Here is a 17,373-nt window from a genome sequence, read left to right as displayed (position 1 = left end):
TAAGTAGGTCAAATTAAAGACAATCATACACTTTTACACCAGTAAAAGTATAAGAGAAAATTTAAGTACTTCAAAAAAGAATATGCTAAAATTCTTTCAAGAGATGTGTGCACATGTTCTGCAGGGGGAAGGATTCACAGGAATTTTCTAGTGACAGTTTCTCAACCCTCTGTTACAGGGGGCCATGATGTCTATTGCTTTTAAAGAAGGCTTAAAAATTCCACCACCTGCCATGCAAGAGATCATCCTGGCAGCAAATCAGGATATCAGACAGGTCAGTGTCCAGAGTGCATCACCTGAGAGTTCTTGACTTCAATGTCGCATTTGAACATACTGTTTTTCTGTAAAGATCAGGCTTTTTGTGCTGAGCTCTTCCATTTCAATGCTGTTATGCTACTGAACTGTAAACTTTGCTCTTTAGGTTTTACATAACCTTAACATGTGGTGTGCAAAAGATAAATCACTGACTTATGATGAGGCTAAAACAGATGCCAGCAGAGCCAAAAAGGATATCAGACTGGTGAGTGTAAACCAACAGAATCATAGAGTAGAATGGTCTGGGTTGGAGGGGACCTTTGGAGGTCATCTAATCCAACCCCTTCTGCAGTAAGCGGGGGCATGCTCAACTAGATCAGGTTAGCTTGGCTTTTATTGTTGTATTCTAACGTTATCACTGGGGTCTGTAAACATCTTCTGAACTGAAGCACTGCTACCCCAGATGCCACAAATAGTTAAGAGTAGTATATCCAGGACTGAACAATTGTTTTGGTATACTGGTCTCTTGCATAAGATGCAATTGTGAAGTTCATGCCTCTCATCCTGAGTGATAATTGCATAGACATCACAAATAAAACACAGCTCAAAACTGCCACTTTGGTGCTAGGGAGGAACCAGTGAACTTGTACTGCCGAGTCCAGATATTGCTGGGTATTACCCTTGCAGTAATTTTGTGGGTGTTGTGCTGTGGCTTATTGTTTGTGTGGACCTGCAGCCTGCTGACTTCTGGAAATCTCCTCTCCTTAGGGACCTTTTGACGTTGTTCGGAAGGTTTTTGCTACAGGAGAAGAAACTTCTCGTATGTCTCTCATGGACAAGTCAGATCTCTTCTTCCACGATTATTCCCTAGCACCTCTCTTTGTCCAGGAGAACTATGTACACGTGAAACCAGCTGCTGCTGGGTGAGTTACTCCATACCCTGAACTGGGCACAGGCTTTTGCGTCAGGCAGCAAAAGTAAGGACTGAAATCTGTCTGGGTAGTTCTGCTTTGTAATGCAGTCAACTTTGGTTTTTATCAGAGGAAACCTGAAGAAGCACTTGATGCTCTTGAGCAGAACAGCTGATAGTATATGTGATGGTGATATAGTGGACAGACAGATTCGTAGCAAGCAAACCTGGAACCTTCTTCCAACACAGGTGAGCATTTAACAACCATTTTATGTGCTTTGTGGGTGTCCAGTGTCAAAGGCTGGTCCCTGGAAATTGGTGTTTGAGTGTAGTTTTATGCCCTGTATAGTTCATGCTGCACTCTCTTGGGCTGGTGACTAGAGCAGTTTCCCCCACTTTCACTGTGGAGCCCACACTGTATCATTTAAATGAAATCTGAAACTTTGAGAAGCTTCACCCTTCCTGAACCAGAGGAGCACATGGGGCACATCACTTCTGAAGTGAAGTGAGAAGCCTGCTCTCTTAGTTGGGTGCTTCCTATCCCAGCCCCTCACCAGGCTAGTGTTTCTCCTAAAGCACAGAGCACTGAAGCTTCATCACTGTATTCCTTTAGTGATCACTGAAACACTGACAAGATCTGTGCTCAGAGGGTTATGGCTGGCATCAGAGAATGTATCGAAGGTTAAGTTGGAGGGGACCTCAGGAAGTCCTGTGTGGTGCAGGAACTTAGCTGGCTGGCTTCAGGTGGATGTGGGAAATGTTCTGTGGGAATGGCGCCTTCACCATATCTGTTTCTTGGAGCCTACATCAGATGTTTGTGTGATATCAGCTGTTTGACTGTGCTCTAAAATGAGAAAGGAAGAGACTTATTTTTGATTTTAAATATTTTTGAGATCCCAGCCTGACTTCCCATATATTTGAGTATGGTAACAAACAGGGGGATACAAGAGATGAATCTGTAACCTTAAAGGTCTTGAACGGGAACCCAGCAAGAAGTAAGCACTCTTCAGGCGAGCTGTGCTGACTGTTCCCTTCCACAGACAAGTGGGTGGCATGCCCTGGTGTCAGTGAGACTAATCCATTGTGGCTTGAGCTTGTTCTGTGTGTTATTTTTCAGGCTATTTATGCAAGTGTTCTCCCAGGGGAGCTGATGAGAGGTTACATGTCCCAGTTTCCTGTCTTTCCCAGCTGGCTGGGGAAATTTTCATCTGCAGGCAAACACGACCGAATCATTCAGGAATTGGCGATGCACATGAGCCTCAGGTAGCACTGACCACCTTCTGCAGATGGTTACTTGCTGTGTCCTTCATTGTCATGAATTCCTTATTTGGGTACTCTGTGGATGCCCTCCTGTGTTGTTGGTGACACTTTCTTAATACTTAACCTGGACAGTGTTCAATATGGTCAGCAGTACTGCAGCTTCCCCCTGAGGTTTTCTCAGTTAGGGATATTCCCTCAGACTGGTGTTTGAATGCCTCTCCTTAGTTATTGGCAAAAGGAATGGTGCAGTACCTCCCACAGTTAACTCCTCAGGCAGCTCTTCATTCTGGAGAAGGCTTCTAGCAGCCTTCAGGGGGCCTCCAGGAAAGGCAGAGAGGGATTTTTGACAGGCATGGAATGACAGGATTGAGGAGTAATGGCTTTAAACTTGAGCCAAGCTGGTCTAAGAAGAGGGAGGTGTCCCTGCCCATGGCAGGGGGGTGAATAGATGCTCTTGAAGGTCCCTTCCAACCCAAACCGTTCTGTGAGTGTCTGTTTGCTAAGTGCCTACCTACAGGTTGCTTGTGTTCAGAGGTGGTGGCTGTGCAGTCATATAGTGCTGTCACTTTGGCACAGGACCCAGACCTGCAAGAGGACAGTGAACATGGAGTATTTGCCATACTTGAGGGATGCACTTGTCCAGCCCTTGAAGGACCTTGGAGCAGATGGTGTACAAGAAGCTATAACATTCATGGACTCCTACTGCTTGATGAAAGAAGATATTGACAATATCATGGAAATCAGCACCTGGGGAGGCAACCCCAGCCCTTTTTCAAAGCTGGATCCCAAGGTAAAAATTCATGAGTGAATTTTTTCCTTTGCATCTTCAGACAGACAACCTTAAAACAATTGCTTGTGGTATGGGTGTGCTGCTGGAGGGCTGAAATTGGTGCAGATGCTAATGAATGATTTTATTAACTGTAATTAACAGTAATCTTTGCAAATCAACTGTCAGTCTAGCACTGAAGGTTTTAGAGATCATCTCCTAAAGACAGCCAGGCTGTGCTGTGCTTCATTGGCAGCTTTATCCTGTTCCTGGTGTGCAGGGTCACTGTGAGCTGGCTGTGTTTGGGACATAGAGGTGGGACACAGAAGGGACAGGGAAAGCTGGGACCTTTGCACAAGCAAGTTCCTGGCTATAAGCTGTGTCACCTTTGTATGAGCACAAGCACTGCCTTGCTTACTGTCATGCAAAGCAGGAGGGATGCCCAGCTGCATTCTGAGGCTGGCTTACAGCTTGCATCATTCACAGTCCACTTAGACTGAACTGGCAGACCTGGGGGGGACTGTGTGGTGTTCCTCCAGTACCCAGCTAGTCCTCTGCAGTGGTTGGGACACTAATCTGGTGCAAGGCTGCTACAACATAGGCAAGTATGAAATCTGAACCGTAATATCCCCTGTCCAAGGTCAAGCACTCAAGGAAAGAAAAGAATCTTCTCAGCTAACAACTGTTGGTTGTTTACCCCTAGTCTGAAGAGCAGGTGTTCAGAGCTGCTGAGAGTCACTTTGGGCTAAGTGGTTTGGATGAGGTGGCAGCAGAACAGTGCTGGAAATTACTGGAGGCTGAAGCAAAAACACACCTGAAGTATCTACTCTCTCTGAAGGTGATGTGGGACTCATTTCAAATGAGCCTTCACCATACAGCTCTTGGATACTTTGCATCTTCCTGAGATAGCCTCCTCTTATACAAACCTTTGGTCACATCTCCCCAGAAGAAGGATGTAAGATCTCTAGCCAGGAGTTGGTAAGCTCACAATTTATGGTTCCTAAGCTGATGCTCATTGCCTTTCCCTCCACTTTCACAGGTCAAAGCAGCTTTCACACGTGCCTACAACAAAGAGGCTCATCTGACTCCTTATTCCCTGAGCTCTGTCAAGGCAACCAGGAGGCAGTCAGCATCTGCCATGTCCTTTGAACTGAGTGAAGACCTGAAGGAGGAAGAGACCAAATCTGATGAGGATGAGCAAGATACTGTTGAAAGTGATGCAATGATTAAGGTGACTTTAGTTTCCTTCAGGTTAAACTAAACAATAAACTGCTTCTTCTTAGCTGGTACCTATCTGGGACTTGTGATAATGAATTAAATATTTTTTAATAAAAAGTAAAGGTCACAGCAGATAGAAAACACAGAATCTCTCAGCTTTGAATGTTGTAATTAGTAACAGTGTGAAAAACTCTTTCGTGATTTCTGTCCATTGGCTTCTGCTTGACTGTTGGACCCAAGTGTGAGCTCAGGAACACCACATCCTGTTCCAAAACTTAGTAATGTTGTAAGTGTTGGTGGGGATGGTCAGGAGCAGCCACAGGCCTGTATGTTGGGTATGAACACTGGAGAGCCTCTTCTACAGTAGGGGGGAGGAGGAGAGAGAGCTTTTTTCTTTCACTGACTGTTCCATTTGGATTTTTAAACTCTCTGTATTCTCTTGTAGCAAAAAAGGGCAAAGCCTTCCAAGCCACCAAAAAGAGAGAAAACAGAAGAAACAACAAAAAAAGAAGGGAAAAGGAAAGAGAAAACAAGACATTAAGCAGAATAAAATCTTGCTCTGGATGCAGCTTTGCTGGTCTAACATGAGATGGATGCAGTGCTGGAGCCTGGAAGGTAGAACCAGTGCATTGAAATGCTCCTCTTAAGAGGGGATGTAGCTGCGGTACTCTCACTCTGTGCCCTGCTGTACTTACTCTTAACCTGCTACAAGCGTCCAAGCCCTAACTATGCTTGTGCATAAACAGGGTGCAGATGGGATGCTTAGTTACTGAGCATTTATGCAGAGTCTTCCTAGGACTCCACTGCTTGCTTTTGTTTTTTTTAAACCCTCTGATGTTGTATGGTGAACTCTTGTAAATAGCAGGTGCTGCACCCCCCACCCTAACCTGCATATTTGTACAGTCTAGAAATCGTGGTGTATAAAATGACAATAAAACGCTTCATAGGATTCTTCTGAAATGTTCAATGAGGTCACAGTGTTCTGTGTCTCTCCTTTTCTGGCTTATCCTTCAGGAACAGGAGCTATTATGCTTTTCCTACAGCTTTTGTTTAGAGAGTGAGGGACTGAGCTCCAGAACTTGAGGAGCCCATTGCTTGTGTGAGTAGTTTTGACTAAAGCCAGAAAGAAATACTTAAGAGTAAGAAATGTTTCACAGAAAATAGCCATAGAAGTTCAGAAATGGTGTTACAGAACCTAGGGGGCTGCTTTTTTCACTCACACTGAGTACCCCTTGGCTTGCCTTTGCTTGGGAAGAATTATTCTGCTTGGTAAGAATTATCAATATATTTTATTACTATAATAAAGTACAAAATTTATCAAATGCTACATAATTACAAGGCTGTTACAAACCAGAAGTGGTGTGATCGTGGTTATTAAATCCTAGGGGAGGAAGAGCTGCAGAATGCAGCTTCTTCTTGCTGCTTGCCAGGCAACACATGAGCTCTGAAAGCAGACAGAGGTGGTCAGTCATAGTCTGAGATACAAAGACTGTGATAAGAAACAAGAGCTTAGTGTGGTGTAGATAATTTGTGCATTACTTTGGCCTGAGGTGTTAGTGGCAGTAAATCTGCCTTCAAATGGCAAAGCGTTAACTTATTTTCAGTTACCATTCTTTTAACAGGACCAGTCTTGGATCCAGGTGTGTGGGACAGGCAGAGCAGTGCTGTCACTGTTTGAAAGGGGAGTATTTGAAGCCAATGCTGTGGTGCTGTTCTCGTGTGAGTTATTCTTATGTGCTGTTAAACACAGAGGCTAAGATCATGTAACCTGCATTTTAGACCTGCTCTTTCCAGCAGCATCTGTTACTCCCTACACTTACAACACTGGTTGATGGCTCTCTAGAAGGATTTGATAACACTGAGATCTTCACACTGTTCTCTATGCTACTCAAGCACAACTTGTGTTCAACAGCATGTTCCAAACCAGAACACATGGCAGGTGACAGCGCAGTCATAGAGGTGAACAGGTTTAAAGCCTCACAACTGGATTGATTTAACAACCAGGTTAGTTACAGTAGCAAAACCTCCTGGTGTTTGCATGCCTGAGGGCAAGTAGGGGATGCTGCTGTGACCAGGACTGTAAAATAACTCTTGAGCACTGCATTTCCCTCCCCGTGGTCTCTAGAATGTACTTCACAGGGCTCAAAACACAGGCTCTAGCACATACCTGAAGTTACTGGTCCCCATCTTCTGGCTTGAGGTACTGTGTGCAGTCATGCACTTTCTTAAGCTGAACAATATCAATCTTCTCAGAGCACATGGGACACACGTCAGTCTGTACCATGCTGGTGTAAAAGAAGAGTGAGTGCTCAAATACCCAGTCTCATAGAAACACAGACAAAGAGCTTGAGCTAGAATGTGAAGTTTCTGCAGCTCAGAGGCTCTGGCCTCTGAACATTCTGCCCCAACCTATTCTCACACAGATGAGTACTGTGAACAAGAGATTATACTGTACTGGGTGCAGCAGTATTGTTTGGTTTGGTGACTGACTTAATTGGGGTTACTTTAGGTCACAGGGGTTACTTTAGGTCAAATGAAGCCCCTCTCAATTTTGTCCAGTAGTGACCTGTACTTAATTGGGGTTACTTTAGGTCACAGGGGTTACTATAGGTCAAATGAAGCCCCTCTCAGTTTTGCCCTATAGTAACCTGCAGTAATTGGGGTTATTTTAGGTCACAGGGGTTACTTTAGGTCAAATGAAGCCCCTCTCAATTTTGCCCTATAGTAACCTGTACTCAATTGGGGTTACTTTAGGTCACAGGGGTTACTCTAGGTCAAATGAAGCACCTCTCAGTTTTGTCCTATAGTAACCTCCACATAATTGGGGTTACTTTAGGTCACAGGGGTTACTATAGGTCAAATGAAGCCCCTCTCAGTTTTGCCCTATAGTAACCTGCAGTAATTGGGGTTATTTTAGGTCACAGGGGTTACTTTAGGTCAAATGAAGCCCCTCTCAATTTTGCCCTATAGTAACCTGTACTCAATTGGGGTTACTTTAGGTCACAGGGATTACTCTAGGTCAAATGAAGCACCTCTCAGTTTTGTCCTATAGTAACCTCCACATAATTGGGGTTACTTTAGGTCACAGGGGTTACTATAGGTCAAATGAAGCCCCTCCTAATTTTGCCCTATAGTAACCTCCACTTAATTGGGTTTACTTTGGGTCACAGGGGTTACTATAGGTCAAATGAAGCCCCTCTCAATTTTGCCCTATAGTAACCTGTATTTAATTGGGGTTACTTTGGGTCACAGGGGTTACTATAGGTCAAATGAAGCCCCTCTCAATTTTGCCCTATAGTGACCTCCACTTAATTGGGGTTACTTTGGGTCACAGGGGTTACTTTAGGTCAAATTAAGCCCCTCTCAATTTTGCCCTATAGTAACCTGTATTTAATTGGGGTTACTTTGGGTCACAGGGGTTACTTTAGGTCAAATGAAGCCCCTCTCAATTTTGCCCTATAGTAACCTGTACTTAATTTGGGTTACTTTGGGTCACAGGGGTTACTATAGGTCAAATGAAGCCCCTCTCAATGTTGCCCTATAGTGACCTCCACTTAATTGGGGTTACTTTGGGTCACAGGGGTTACTTTAGGTCAAATGAAGCCCCTCTCAGTTTTGCCCTATAGTAACCTGTACTTAATTGGGGTTACTTTGGGTCACAGGGGTTACTATAGGTCAAATGAAGCCCCTCTCAGTTTTGCCCTATAGTGACCTCCACTTAATTGGGGTTACTTTAGGTCACAGGGGTTACTTTAGGTCAAATGAAGCCCCTCTCAATTTTGTCCTATAGTAATGTGTACTTAATGTGCCGGGCCAGTGGCGCAATGGATAACGCGTCTGACTACGGATCAGAAGATTGTAGGTTCGACTCCTGCCTGGCTCGCATATGTTTTATGACAGGCGATGGCTCAGTTGGTAGTGCATTAAGACCCTTAATGGGAAGGTTGTGAGTTCAAGCCTGCAGTGGGCAGTAGTGTCCTCCCTACTCTAGTTGTGAGGTCTGTGGTGACAGGTTGGACTCGATGATCTTTGAGGTCCCTTCCAACCTTAGGCATACTGAATACTGACTGCTGCTGTGCCTGTGTTTCCCTTCTATCCCTGTATTGCATCTCCTTGGAAGGAGCTGAGCCCTTCACCAACCCCTCCCCCCCGATCTTCATTCTTGTTCTTGGAGCCTTGGAGCTCTGGCTGAGTCTGCCCTGGAGTGTAGGGTTTGGTCCACTTTAAGTGACATTCCTTAACTGTTAGATGAAACTACCAAGTGAGGCAGCTTGCTGTTGTCCAACTCTTACAGGTTTTTAGTACCCAATGAAGTGGTTTGCTGCTAAAACACGAACAAATGTGGTCCTGCAATAGAACAAGAGCCAACATACCTCTTGAATTCAGAGTAGAGGGCAGGAAAGTCACAGTGTGGGCAGACAGTCCAGTCCCCTCGCACCATGTGCCGACCCTGCAGGAAGAAGCCACAAGCCAGTAAGTGGCACTTGCTGTCTTGGCACACTGGGCCCAGAGTTTTCTACCCCTGAGTGGGAACAAGTATCAGTAACAGAGCTCTAAAGAGCTCAAGAAATTAAAACCTCCCACCTGGAGCTGCACTACTCTAGGATAAGGATTCTGTAAGTTCTGTAAGCAGAAGACAAGGAGCTTGGCAGTGTTCTCACTACAGCCTCTCTTTGAAAAAGGAAATCTAAAAATGCATAGAATTGCAGCATAGAAAACTCTCTGACTTGGGGCTGTAGATCTGTCTAGAGCAGTATGTAAAATCTGGGAGGGTTGGTGTTGCATATGACATTCAAATTTTGTCCCCAAAGCTCATCACAGGACCCCATGAGGCTACACTGACTGCTGACAAGTTTGTGAGCAGAGTGAGGGCCTGGCACTGGCCGCACAGAAATAAGCTCCTGTGTCTGCTGGGGCTCAGGGCTTTGCTTTGCTAGAACCCCACTTCTCAGCTGCCTTTTTGATACTACAGAGACAGCAGTACCTTGAATGGGAAACAGCCATGACTCTCTACACTGCAGTTGGCTCACACAGCTGTATTTAAAAGATTTGGGTTTTTTTCTGTATGATAACAACACTTCTGAACTGTACTGGTCATCTTGCTCTGCTAAAACCAATAGAGTAAACATAATAAGAGAATTTTGATTAATATTTTCTTGGTAAGATTTAATTCTCTAGTTTTAATAAAGAATTGTTAACTCCAGCATTGATTCCTGCTTAAATAAATGTTGAGTTTTCTTTAATTCTGGTGTGACAAAGCACTTGCACCTAGGAAAAATGAAGTGTCAATTCCACAGTAGCTAACCACAGTATAAAGATTTTGTGCTGAGGGTGGTGGCAGGGGGCTGTGTGACCCTTCCACTGGGACATGGAGGAATAAAACCACCCCAACATCAGTCCACATAAACACCTGGTTTATAGCTGCCAGTAAACCAAATATGTTCAAGATGAGCTTATTTTCAGAAGGCAAGGAAAGCTTTGTGTTCACTCTGCCACTGCAGGTACTCACAGTTGCAATACAGTAGGGGAGATTGTTTTTGCAGCCAGGACACAGCAGTTCGTACTCTGGGAGCTGGAATTCACAATAGGGACAGGCTGTTGTGGGCTCCTCTGCTTCTGTCGTGTCTGGGCGTCTAGAAGTAAGACACAGATGGGAATGAAACCTCATGCACTCTGAACATGAACAAAGAGGCCCCATGTTAAAGTAACTTTAAACAAGTGGTTCTCCTTGGAATTACTTGCTGCTCCTTTATATTCTACTTGGTCATTCCTTGTAACTACCACCCAAAGTTCATCATAATTCTGGAGCCTCAGAAGTAGGTCATTTTTCCATCCAATTTGATACAACACAACCTTTTTAAAGCTACAGCAGATCATAATACTTGGAAAGCTTCCAAGCCTCATGACCTGTAACTCAAAGCTATGGTTTCTCTGTTTCAGTGCTTTCCTGTAGCAGGAGTGACCCCCACAGAACTGAAATGAACTGAGGATGTAAAACTGGGATCCTGGCAGGACCATACAGCCTGCAACTCTGCCTGCCACAGGCTTGTTTTCGTCCAAGTGTCTGGCAGAACAAGGGTTCTGATCCAGACACCTCAGCACCTGGGCTGGGGCAGGACCTGTATGAGATGTTTTATGTGACCCTAACATTTAATTTTCTGTGGAACATTGAGAGATTAAGAGCTTTGAGCACATTTTTCCAGTGAAGACAGATCCCTTCTACTGTTTAGCCTGGTAACCTTGGACACAATTACCTGACTTCCTTAGTTATCATCTTGATGCTTTGTAGAAAGTCTGACCTCACTTTATTAGCCTGAGCAGGTGCGTTCCCCTCACAAGGGCCTGTTCTTTTGACTCCACTTTGAGGTAAGGAGAAACATGACAGATAAAGAATGAGCAAACAGGGCTTTAGCATCAGTGTCATATTTTAGAAGTTTACTGCAATGTTCTAGAAATATTAACAAGCAGGCAGCTGGGAAGAACTCTGCATGAATTTTAAAAGCCTCAAACCGGGATACCCAGTTCTCACAGTACTCATCTGCGGTAAGTGCTGCTGTTCTGCACACTCAGCAAATGGAAGTGAAAATAATGTGATGCCACAGCTTATGTCTAACATTGAGGGTTATGTGGCTTCCAAGAAGCCCAGAAGAACTTTCTGACAAATGTGGGGGGAGCCAAACCAAAGCCGTTTGGATTAAACTTTCCACCTTAGGAGCAGGATGTTTCAATGGTAACACATGCTATGAAAACAGCAGATCCTGCAGGGTGGAACAGAGTCATTTTGCTGCTATGTAAGGCCATGGGCTGCACACCTTTTCAATAGTGTGCAGTTTTGGTCCTGCCCCCTCCAAAAAAGGTTGTGAAAGTTTCAGTAGCCACAAAAGAAGAACTGGGTGAGCTGAGACATTTCAGGGCTTGCAAAGCTGACACTGATAGAGGGGAAAGGGAAAAAAAAGAGAGGTCTGTAAGGTCATCAGAGCCAGAGGTGGTTTTATCTCTCCTGAGAGGAAAACTCTGAGGCATGACATTAAACTAGTTAGGGACCAGTCTTGCCACAAGTAAGGAAAAAGATGTTAAGAATTCATACGGTTTGCTTGCTCTTCCATTCTTGGTGTTAGTATGGTATGCTGGGGGGTAATTTCAACCCACCACAGTTAGTTAGTCTGTCACAGAGCAGCTTGCTGCTGGTGCTGTGGAAGCTAACAGTTTGCAGGTACACTGCTAGCTAGAGCTGTGTGGACAAGATGGAAAATGTCACTGCTGGTGAGGAGCCCTTTTACATGCACTTTACATTGTACAGATGAATGCTGCTCACCTGACCATGGCTTCAATTTTCTTCTTGTATTTCACATCTATTTTATTACGATACTCAGGTCTCATCAGCATAGCAGCAAAATTGAAGGCTGAGTTCTTCAGTCCCGCTCGGTGACACTCGATTACAGTTGAGGTTAAAATGGGCACAATGTCTGTAAGTGAATAACAAAATGATGTCAAACACTTATTTACCAACACTAACATTGAAAGCCTGTAAGCTAATGGAGCTAAGAAGGTACTGATAGAAAATGACAACAGTTTTCTTCTTCCTCACGGTCCATAGTTGGACAATGTTGCAATATACCCAAGAAAACCATGCTTTCACCTCTCCCTGCCTTGCACTCCTGGAGCTCAAGCGTGGCAGCAGGAATGTTTGCATTAGAACTGTTTCTCCCGCATCTGGTCTGCGCTGGTTAAAGCCTGCATTTTTCACCTATATTTTCCATGCACCCAAAAAATATTTTCAGTAGAAAAGCAGCTGAAAATTTGTGACAGTCACAGAACCAATCAGTTCTTTACATGTGAGCCTGAGACTCTGTAACCTGTGGTTCAGGATGGTGGGTGAGGACTGGTGAAACTACTAGGGAGGAATCCATGCTGGAGCGGTCTTGTAGAAGACAGCGCACAGTATATAACACTGTCCTGTGCTCTCTAGCATGACAGGAGGAGCAGGCACCTTCTAATGCACTGATTGATGAGCTGCCCTGTAGAGCTCTCCTATGCTGCCAGCACTTACGTGATGGGAACTTGCTGATGTTGTTGGCCACGCGGATAAGCAGACGTGCTCCCTTCATGTGATCACCACGTTTCACATGAGTCTGGAATACAACAAACAGATCAGATTAGCTGCAGCCTTTGGACAGCAATTCCTGCTCCTGGTGGTCATCCTTCTGGGAGCTGCACAGCCATGGCTCTTTCATGGAACTGAATAGAGATGTAACATGCACTGAAGACCAAAGACAAGAGTCTGGCCTTCCACTGCCACTTGCCAGCACTTGCTTCACTGCTGTTAGAGAGGGAGAGCAGAAGCTGGCTGTAGGCTGGCTGGCTATCCTGATGGGCCATGGGTTAATTCCTAGAAATCATTTCAGCCCCTCTACTTAATCTCCTTTACAGAAAAGCAGCAAATTCTGTAATAGTAAGAGCACTAGTGGCATGATATTTTTGTAAGTATCAATGCAGAAGTACAGGCAGCCAGATGAGGATGTTAAATTATTTGGCATTTAGAAAAATACATTAAATATTTAAAAATAGCTAACCAAAGAAGCAGCAACAACCAAATGTGGATTGTCCTGCTTAGCATGCACCTGGGCTCTCTGATACAACTTACACAACAAAGTAATTTATGCCTACAGAGCATCCATCCATCCATCCAGCTCCATAAATCAGAGACTCTGCCCAGTTAGGCATAAATCCAGTTTCTGGGTTCATTACCTTCACTAAAATATAGCTGTGTAGAATCATAAGGTTTGTAGCCATTTCAGAAGGAATCTTAATCTTCTGGATCTTCAACTCTGCATACATGCTGAACAGAACATCGTGTGCGTTGCGGTAGTTTCCTTAAAAACAAACAGCATTGACCAGGACAGTGGATTTTTCCTTACTAATGACACACACAGAAGCCGATCAGGCAGTGATGTTGATTCTTGGGGCAAAACCTTTGCATGAGAATTTCTTTGGAAAGCCACAAGCAGTTGTTTTTTTACACACACAAGATGTGCCAATGTGGCACTTGGGGGCATGGCACAGTGGTGGGCCTGGCAGTGTTAAGTTTTGGAAGAGATCTTCATGACTGTTCACTGCTGTGACTTGGAGGCCAAGGCTGAAGTGCTTTTCCACTCCTCAGCCCAATGCTGAGGAGCAGTCCACAGATGTTAATGTGCCTGGGCTGCTCCTAAGGCTGCTATTTTTTTCTTTAGAGATTCTTTTCTTAACTCACTTGAAAGAAAAGGCAAGTGGTATGGTAGGGCTGTTGCAGAGAAGAGCAAACAGTGTAGGTGAGAGCTATTTTGCTTCTAGCCCTGACCTTTCTCACTACTTTTCTGTGTGTCTAACTTTAGCTACCTATTAGAGGGGAAGACAAGGCTTAAGTAAGCAGATATCTGATCCTTCACCAGAAATCATCTCCTGGCCACATCTCCCACTGGAAAAAACCGGGTGAAGACCAAAGGATCAGTATCCAAATCAGAAGCTGCATGTAGAAGCTGCAGTTCTAAGTAAGACCTGTGACACACAGAGAAGTAAAGCTGCAGGCAACCTTGATCACAGTGTTCACTTGGATGTGATAAGGAATGCAGCTGTTTTCCACAATTTTCTTTTCTCCAGTATTTCATACCTAGGGTCTGAGTCCCAACCTGTTCACAAAGGCTACTCCAAATTCCAAGTGAAACTGGAATATCATTAAAAGAAGTGAGCATGCCTTTTCTGAGTATAACCCTCTATAAATAATGGCACCCTGGGAACTGATAGGATGTGGTGTTCGAGATGCTGTCACATCAGAGCCAACAGACTCACCTGAGCACTGCTCCTCCCTGGCAATGATGATGGCAGTCCTGGCAGCTTCTCTGTGTTGCTTTAGTGCCATGTACAAGCGGAAGAGGTACTTGGCATCCTTAATTAAAGCACACAAAAGCAATTAATACTGACTGGATGGATCCTGCTGCATTCTACTTCTTTATTTCCTATCCCCCCAAACACCGCTCAAAGAGACAAGCTGGCTTGTTCCATGGAGAGCTCTTTGTATCTCTAGGCTGCAAGCTCTGGCCCTTAGTACAGACGGATAAACACCTAGGCTATGGACCCCAAGTTGTGTCAGGTGGCTGCCAAGCCCGGTCACTAGGGATACAGAAAGCAACAGAACTGTACAAGGGAAACCCAACAACTTCAGACATGTAGCATTTATGCTGTCAGAAAGGAACTAAAGGACTGTTTAGAAATGTGAATCCTGCTAGAAGTATTTAAATTGTGTTACTGATCTAGATGAAAATGTGGCTTGGTGTGGGTAAGGAGGACAAAATTGGGCCACTTAAAAGAGTGTCTTGTTCTGGGAACAGATAGCAGACATCCAAGACAGCTGAAGAATTTCAAAGTATAGAACAATTAGCTAACAAAATGCATTGCATTTATAATTTGCTATATACTAGGTACTTTGGAGATATAATGGGATGCAAAACTGGCAAAATGTAGCAAAGTGTTGACCCAAGAAGTAGAGATCCAACAGCAGGAAAATGAATTAAATAATTTAAACCCCAAAACATTAAGACCCCAAGATGCCAGTCCTGAAGAAATCAAACAAGAGCTCTGTTCTTGTGAAGTGTACTCAAAATTTATAGCAGACTAATAAAAAGCTTAACAAAGCAAAAGGAAATCAGGAAGAAAAATAATTAGTCTTTCATAAGGATTTTGAGAAAACCAAAAGAAGTAATTCCTAACATGACAGCTACAATACAAAATAAAATGACCTTGCTTGTGATGGAAAGGAACTACTAGGTGACAAAAAAATGTGGGCTAGTGTCACTGCTTTAGAATTCTAGCAGAGATTTCTTAAATGGGATTGCTAAAAAGTGAAGTTTGTAGAGGAAAATCTTTTAGTTAGCAAATCAAGATTAAATTAAGCTGAAATATTGTTTATGTCTCCAACTCTGATATATAGATCAGGAAGGGGAAAAAAAAGGCACTAGTAGCTTTAGAGACACCTTAGCAAAAACCCCAAAGCAATTCTGCAATATTTACAATGTGTGTTCTGTATTAACATGATGTCAAGTTATCTTTTAAAAGGCTAGTATTGATCAATACAGTGCTGTTCTCTGGAATACTGAGTGGGTTTTGTATGGAATTCTCACACACACAGCAAAAAGAAGCAGAAATTCAAAGGAACCGGAACATGAAAGGGAAAGGCATTGCCTTACAAAGAAGACTGCAAAGATTAACTCCCTACATGAGAAGCAAGGAAAGAAAAATGATGAAAAATGACAGAAATAAAGGCAAGAGAGAGAGACTGGCATACAGAAAGAAAAAAGGCAAATCAAATTCTTCTAACTTCCAATATAGGGAAAAAACATGAAATGACCATAAGGAATGACTTTTAAACTCATGATGAAGCAGAACTTGTAAGTAAGACACCATCATAAGGGTTGAACTTCTTAAGAACCATAATTAATAATGAAAGAGTTCAGGATGATAAAGTAACCAGATATTAGTGGATATTACTTATCTACTCTACAGTGCCTCAAAAAGGAAAATTGCTATTCCCTGAGTGGAGTAAAGCTATAATTAGGATAAAGGGTTGTTACGATGTGATTCTTCCCAGCTTCCGACACCTCCTAATGACCACAGATGGCCATTCCACTGATGACAGAAGGCTGCACGTCTTCCTCATCCAGGCTGCTTCTCCCTTTTCTCCTGCTGCAGGAGGAGAAGGATCCTGACCCAGTAAATGGTCTTACATAGTCTTGCCATGTCCCTAGTTATATTTTACTTAAGTAATGCATTGAAATGGCTTACATGGCAGCTATGTAGGGAAAATATGCAAGGCATTTAAGAAAGATTAGCCTTGGGCTTTACTTTCATATTCCTTACCTTTCAAGTCAGCCATTTAAAAAGTCAGATAAATGTAGGAAGGAATTGCCAGTTGATGCCACATTGCCTATGGTCTTTGGAAACAGTTATTGCTATCTAACTGATCTTAATATTTGATAGCCATGATAGTAGCTTAGTTTTGCTTTTTAAAGCACTTGTACCTAGAAGATATGCACAGAGAGAACAGCAGAACCTTGCTAGTTAATGCTCCACGAGAAACTACTAAAGGATGCACACAGCAAATTAAGAATCTTTAACAAATAAAATAACTGACATCAGAACACATTTAAGAAATAGTTTATAATTAGACAGTAGTTTGATAGGATTTTGGTAAGCATAGTAATTTTGATAACACTAAAATGCCACATTGGTGGTTGTGAAAGATCGAAAGCCATCAAGCTGCTGTGGCTTGCAGATCAATGCTTGGAGGATTAGCAAGTTTCTGCTTTGTGGCTACTCTCAGTTCAGCCTTGCAAAAATACCACCACAGCAAAGCTGCTATTGTCTAAAAACAATCCCATTTGCTTGCCAATTTCAAGCCCACTGTCTCGATGGCATAAGAAGGAAAAAGATAATTCTTTTTTAAGGCAGATTTTTAAAACAACTAGGCATGATTTAAGAAAGTAAAATCTTGTTACTCACTGAGAGGGACTATGGCAGATTGGATTAAAGCATACAGAAGAACAAGAGAGAGCTTTTAAACAAGGAAAAGAAAGCTCTAGATTGAAGTTCAAAACAATGTTAAATATGACAATTAGAATGGAATAGAATAATTACAGCATTCACCAAATTCCCAAGTGTTTTCTAAATCCTTCAGAAGATCCTCACTGTGGAAATCACTTTGTAGCTCACTTCCCTTCTCCAGTCCTATGCACTTCCTTCAACCATACGGTCAGGCTGCTGCTTTTGGAAGAGACTGGATTCTACAGTTTTTCCTCCACTCAGCTTTCAGCATAAATAGGAAATTATTTTGCTTACATGGATGCTGAACACATTTTTCATCTTGTGCCTCCAACAGCTTCTTTCTTTTCTGGTGCAACTTTGTTTCACTCGTGATTTTATTAATGTTCAC

The 17,373-nt window shown here is 43.2% G+C and overlaps 2 protein-coding genes and 1 non-coding gene across 6 annotated transcripts in view; 2 read left to right on the top strand and 1 right to left on the bottom strand.

The window, feature by feature from the left end:
• RFC1 (replication factor C subunit 1) overlaps positions 1 to 6,583 on the top strand; it is a 38,520-nt gene extending 31,937 nt beyond the window's left edge. For 2 of the 3 annotated variants that reach the window (XM_068137577.1, XM_068137576.1), the window contains exons 18-25: positions 179 to 274; positions 422 to 520; positions 1,024 to 1,178; positions 1,297 to 1,414; positions 2,283 to 2,428; positions 3,002 to 3,215; positions 4,231 to 4,422; positions 4,855 to 5,384. In XM_068137577.1, the coding sequence (XP_067993678.1) occupies positions 179 to 274; positions 422 to 520; positions 1,024 to 1,178; positions 1,297 to 1,414; positions 2,283 to 2,428; positions 3,002 to 3,215; positions 4,231 to 4,422; positions 4,855 to 4,950 (1,116 nt within the window). In that variant the 3' untranslated portion in view covers positions 4,951 to 5,384. Of the gene's footprint in view, positions 1 to 178; positions 275 to 421; positions 521 to 1,023; positions 1,179 to 1,296; positions 1,415 to 2,282; positions 2,429 to 3,001; positions 3,216 to 4,230; positions 4,423 to 4,854; positions 5,385 to 6,031 lie in introns of those variants that run through there. The other variant, XR_010987249.1, reaches the window with a different exon arrangement.
• Positions 5,680 to 17,373, bottom strand: part of WDR19 (WD repeat domain 19) — a 43,577-nt gene continuing 31,883 nt past the window's right edge. The window contains exons 30-38 of one of the 2 annotated variants that reach the window (XM_068137574.1): positions 14,238 to 14,334; positions 13,158 to 13,282; positions 12,460 to 12,541; positions 11,725 to 11,875; positions 10,664 to 10,768; positions 9,919 to 10,042; positions 8,783 to 8,859; positions 6,577 to 6,694; positions 5,680 to 5,853 (exon numbers count right to left, since the gene is read on the bottom strand). In XM_068137574.1, the coding sequence (XP_067993675.1) occupies positions 6,583 to 6,694; positions 8,783 to 8,859; positions 9,919 to 10,042; positions 10,664 to 10,768; positions 11,725 to 11,875; positions 12,460 to 12,541; positions 13,158 to 13,282; positions 14,238 to 14,334 (873 nt within the window). In that variant the 3' untranslated portion in view covers positions 5,680 to 5,853; positions 6,577 to 6,582. The remainder of the gene's footprint in view (positions 5,854 to 6,576; positions 6,695 to 8,782; positions 8,860 to 9,918; positions 10,043 to 10,663; positions 10,769 to 11,724; positions 11,876 to 12,459; positions 12,542 to 13,157; positions 13,283 to 14,237; positions 14,335 to 17,373) is intronic. The other variant, XM_068137575.1, reaches the window with a different exon arrangement.
• Positions 8,220 to 8,292, top strand: TRNAR-ACG (transfer RNA arginine (anticodon ACG)). The gene has a single exon. It is a non-coding gene; the product is annotated as a tRNA-Arg (tRNA).

This window comes from Melanerpes formicivorus, unplaced genomic scaffold (assembly GCF_026170545.1).
Source record: "Melanerpes formicivorus ecotype bairdi unplaced genomic scaffold, bMelFor1.0.p_v2 SCAF_4, whole genome shotgun sequence".
Classification (NCBI taxonomy): domain Eukaryota; kingdom Metazoa; phylum Chordata; class Aves; order Piciformes; family Picidae; genus Melanerpes; species Melanerpes formicivorus.
The sequence above is the reverse complement of the archived record's forward strand: the minus strand, read 5'-3'. Positions and strand labels throughout refer to the sequence as shown.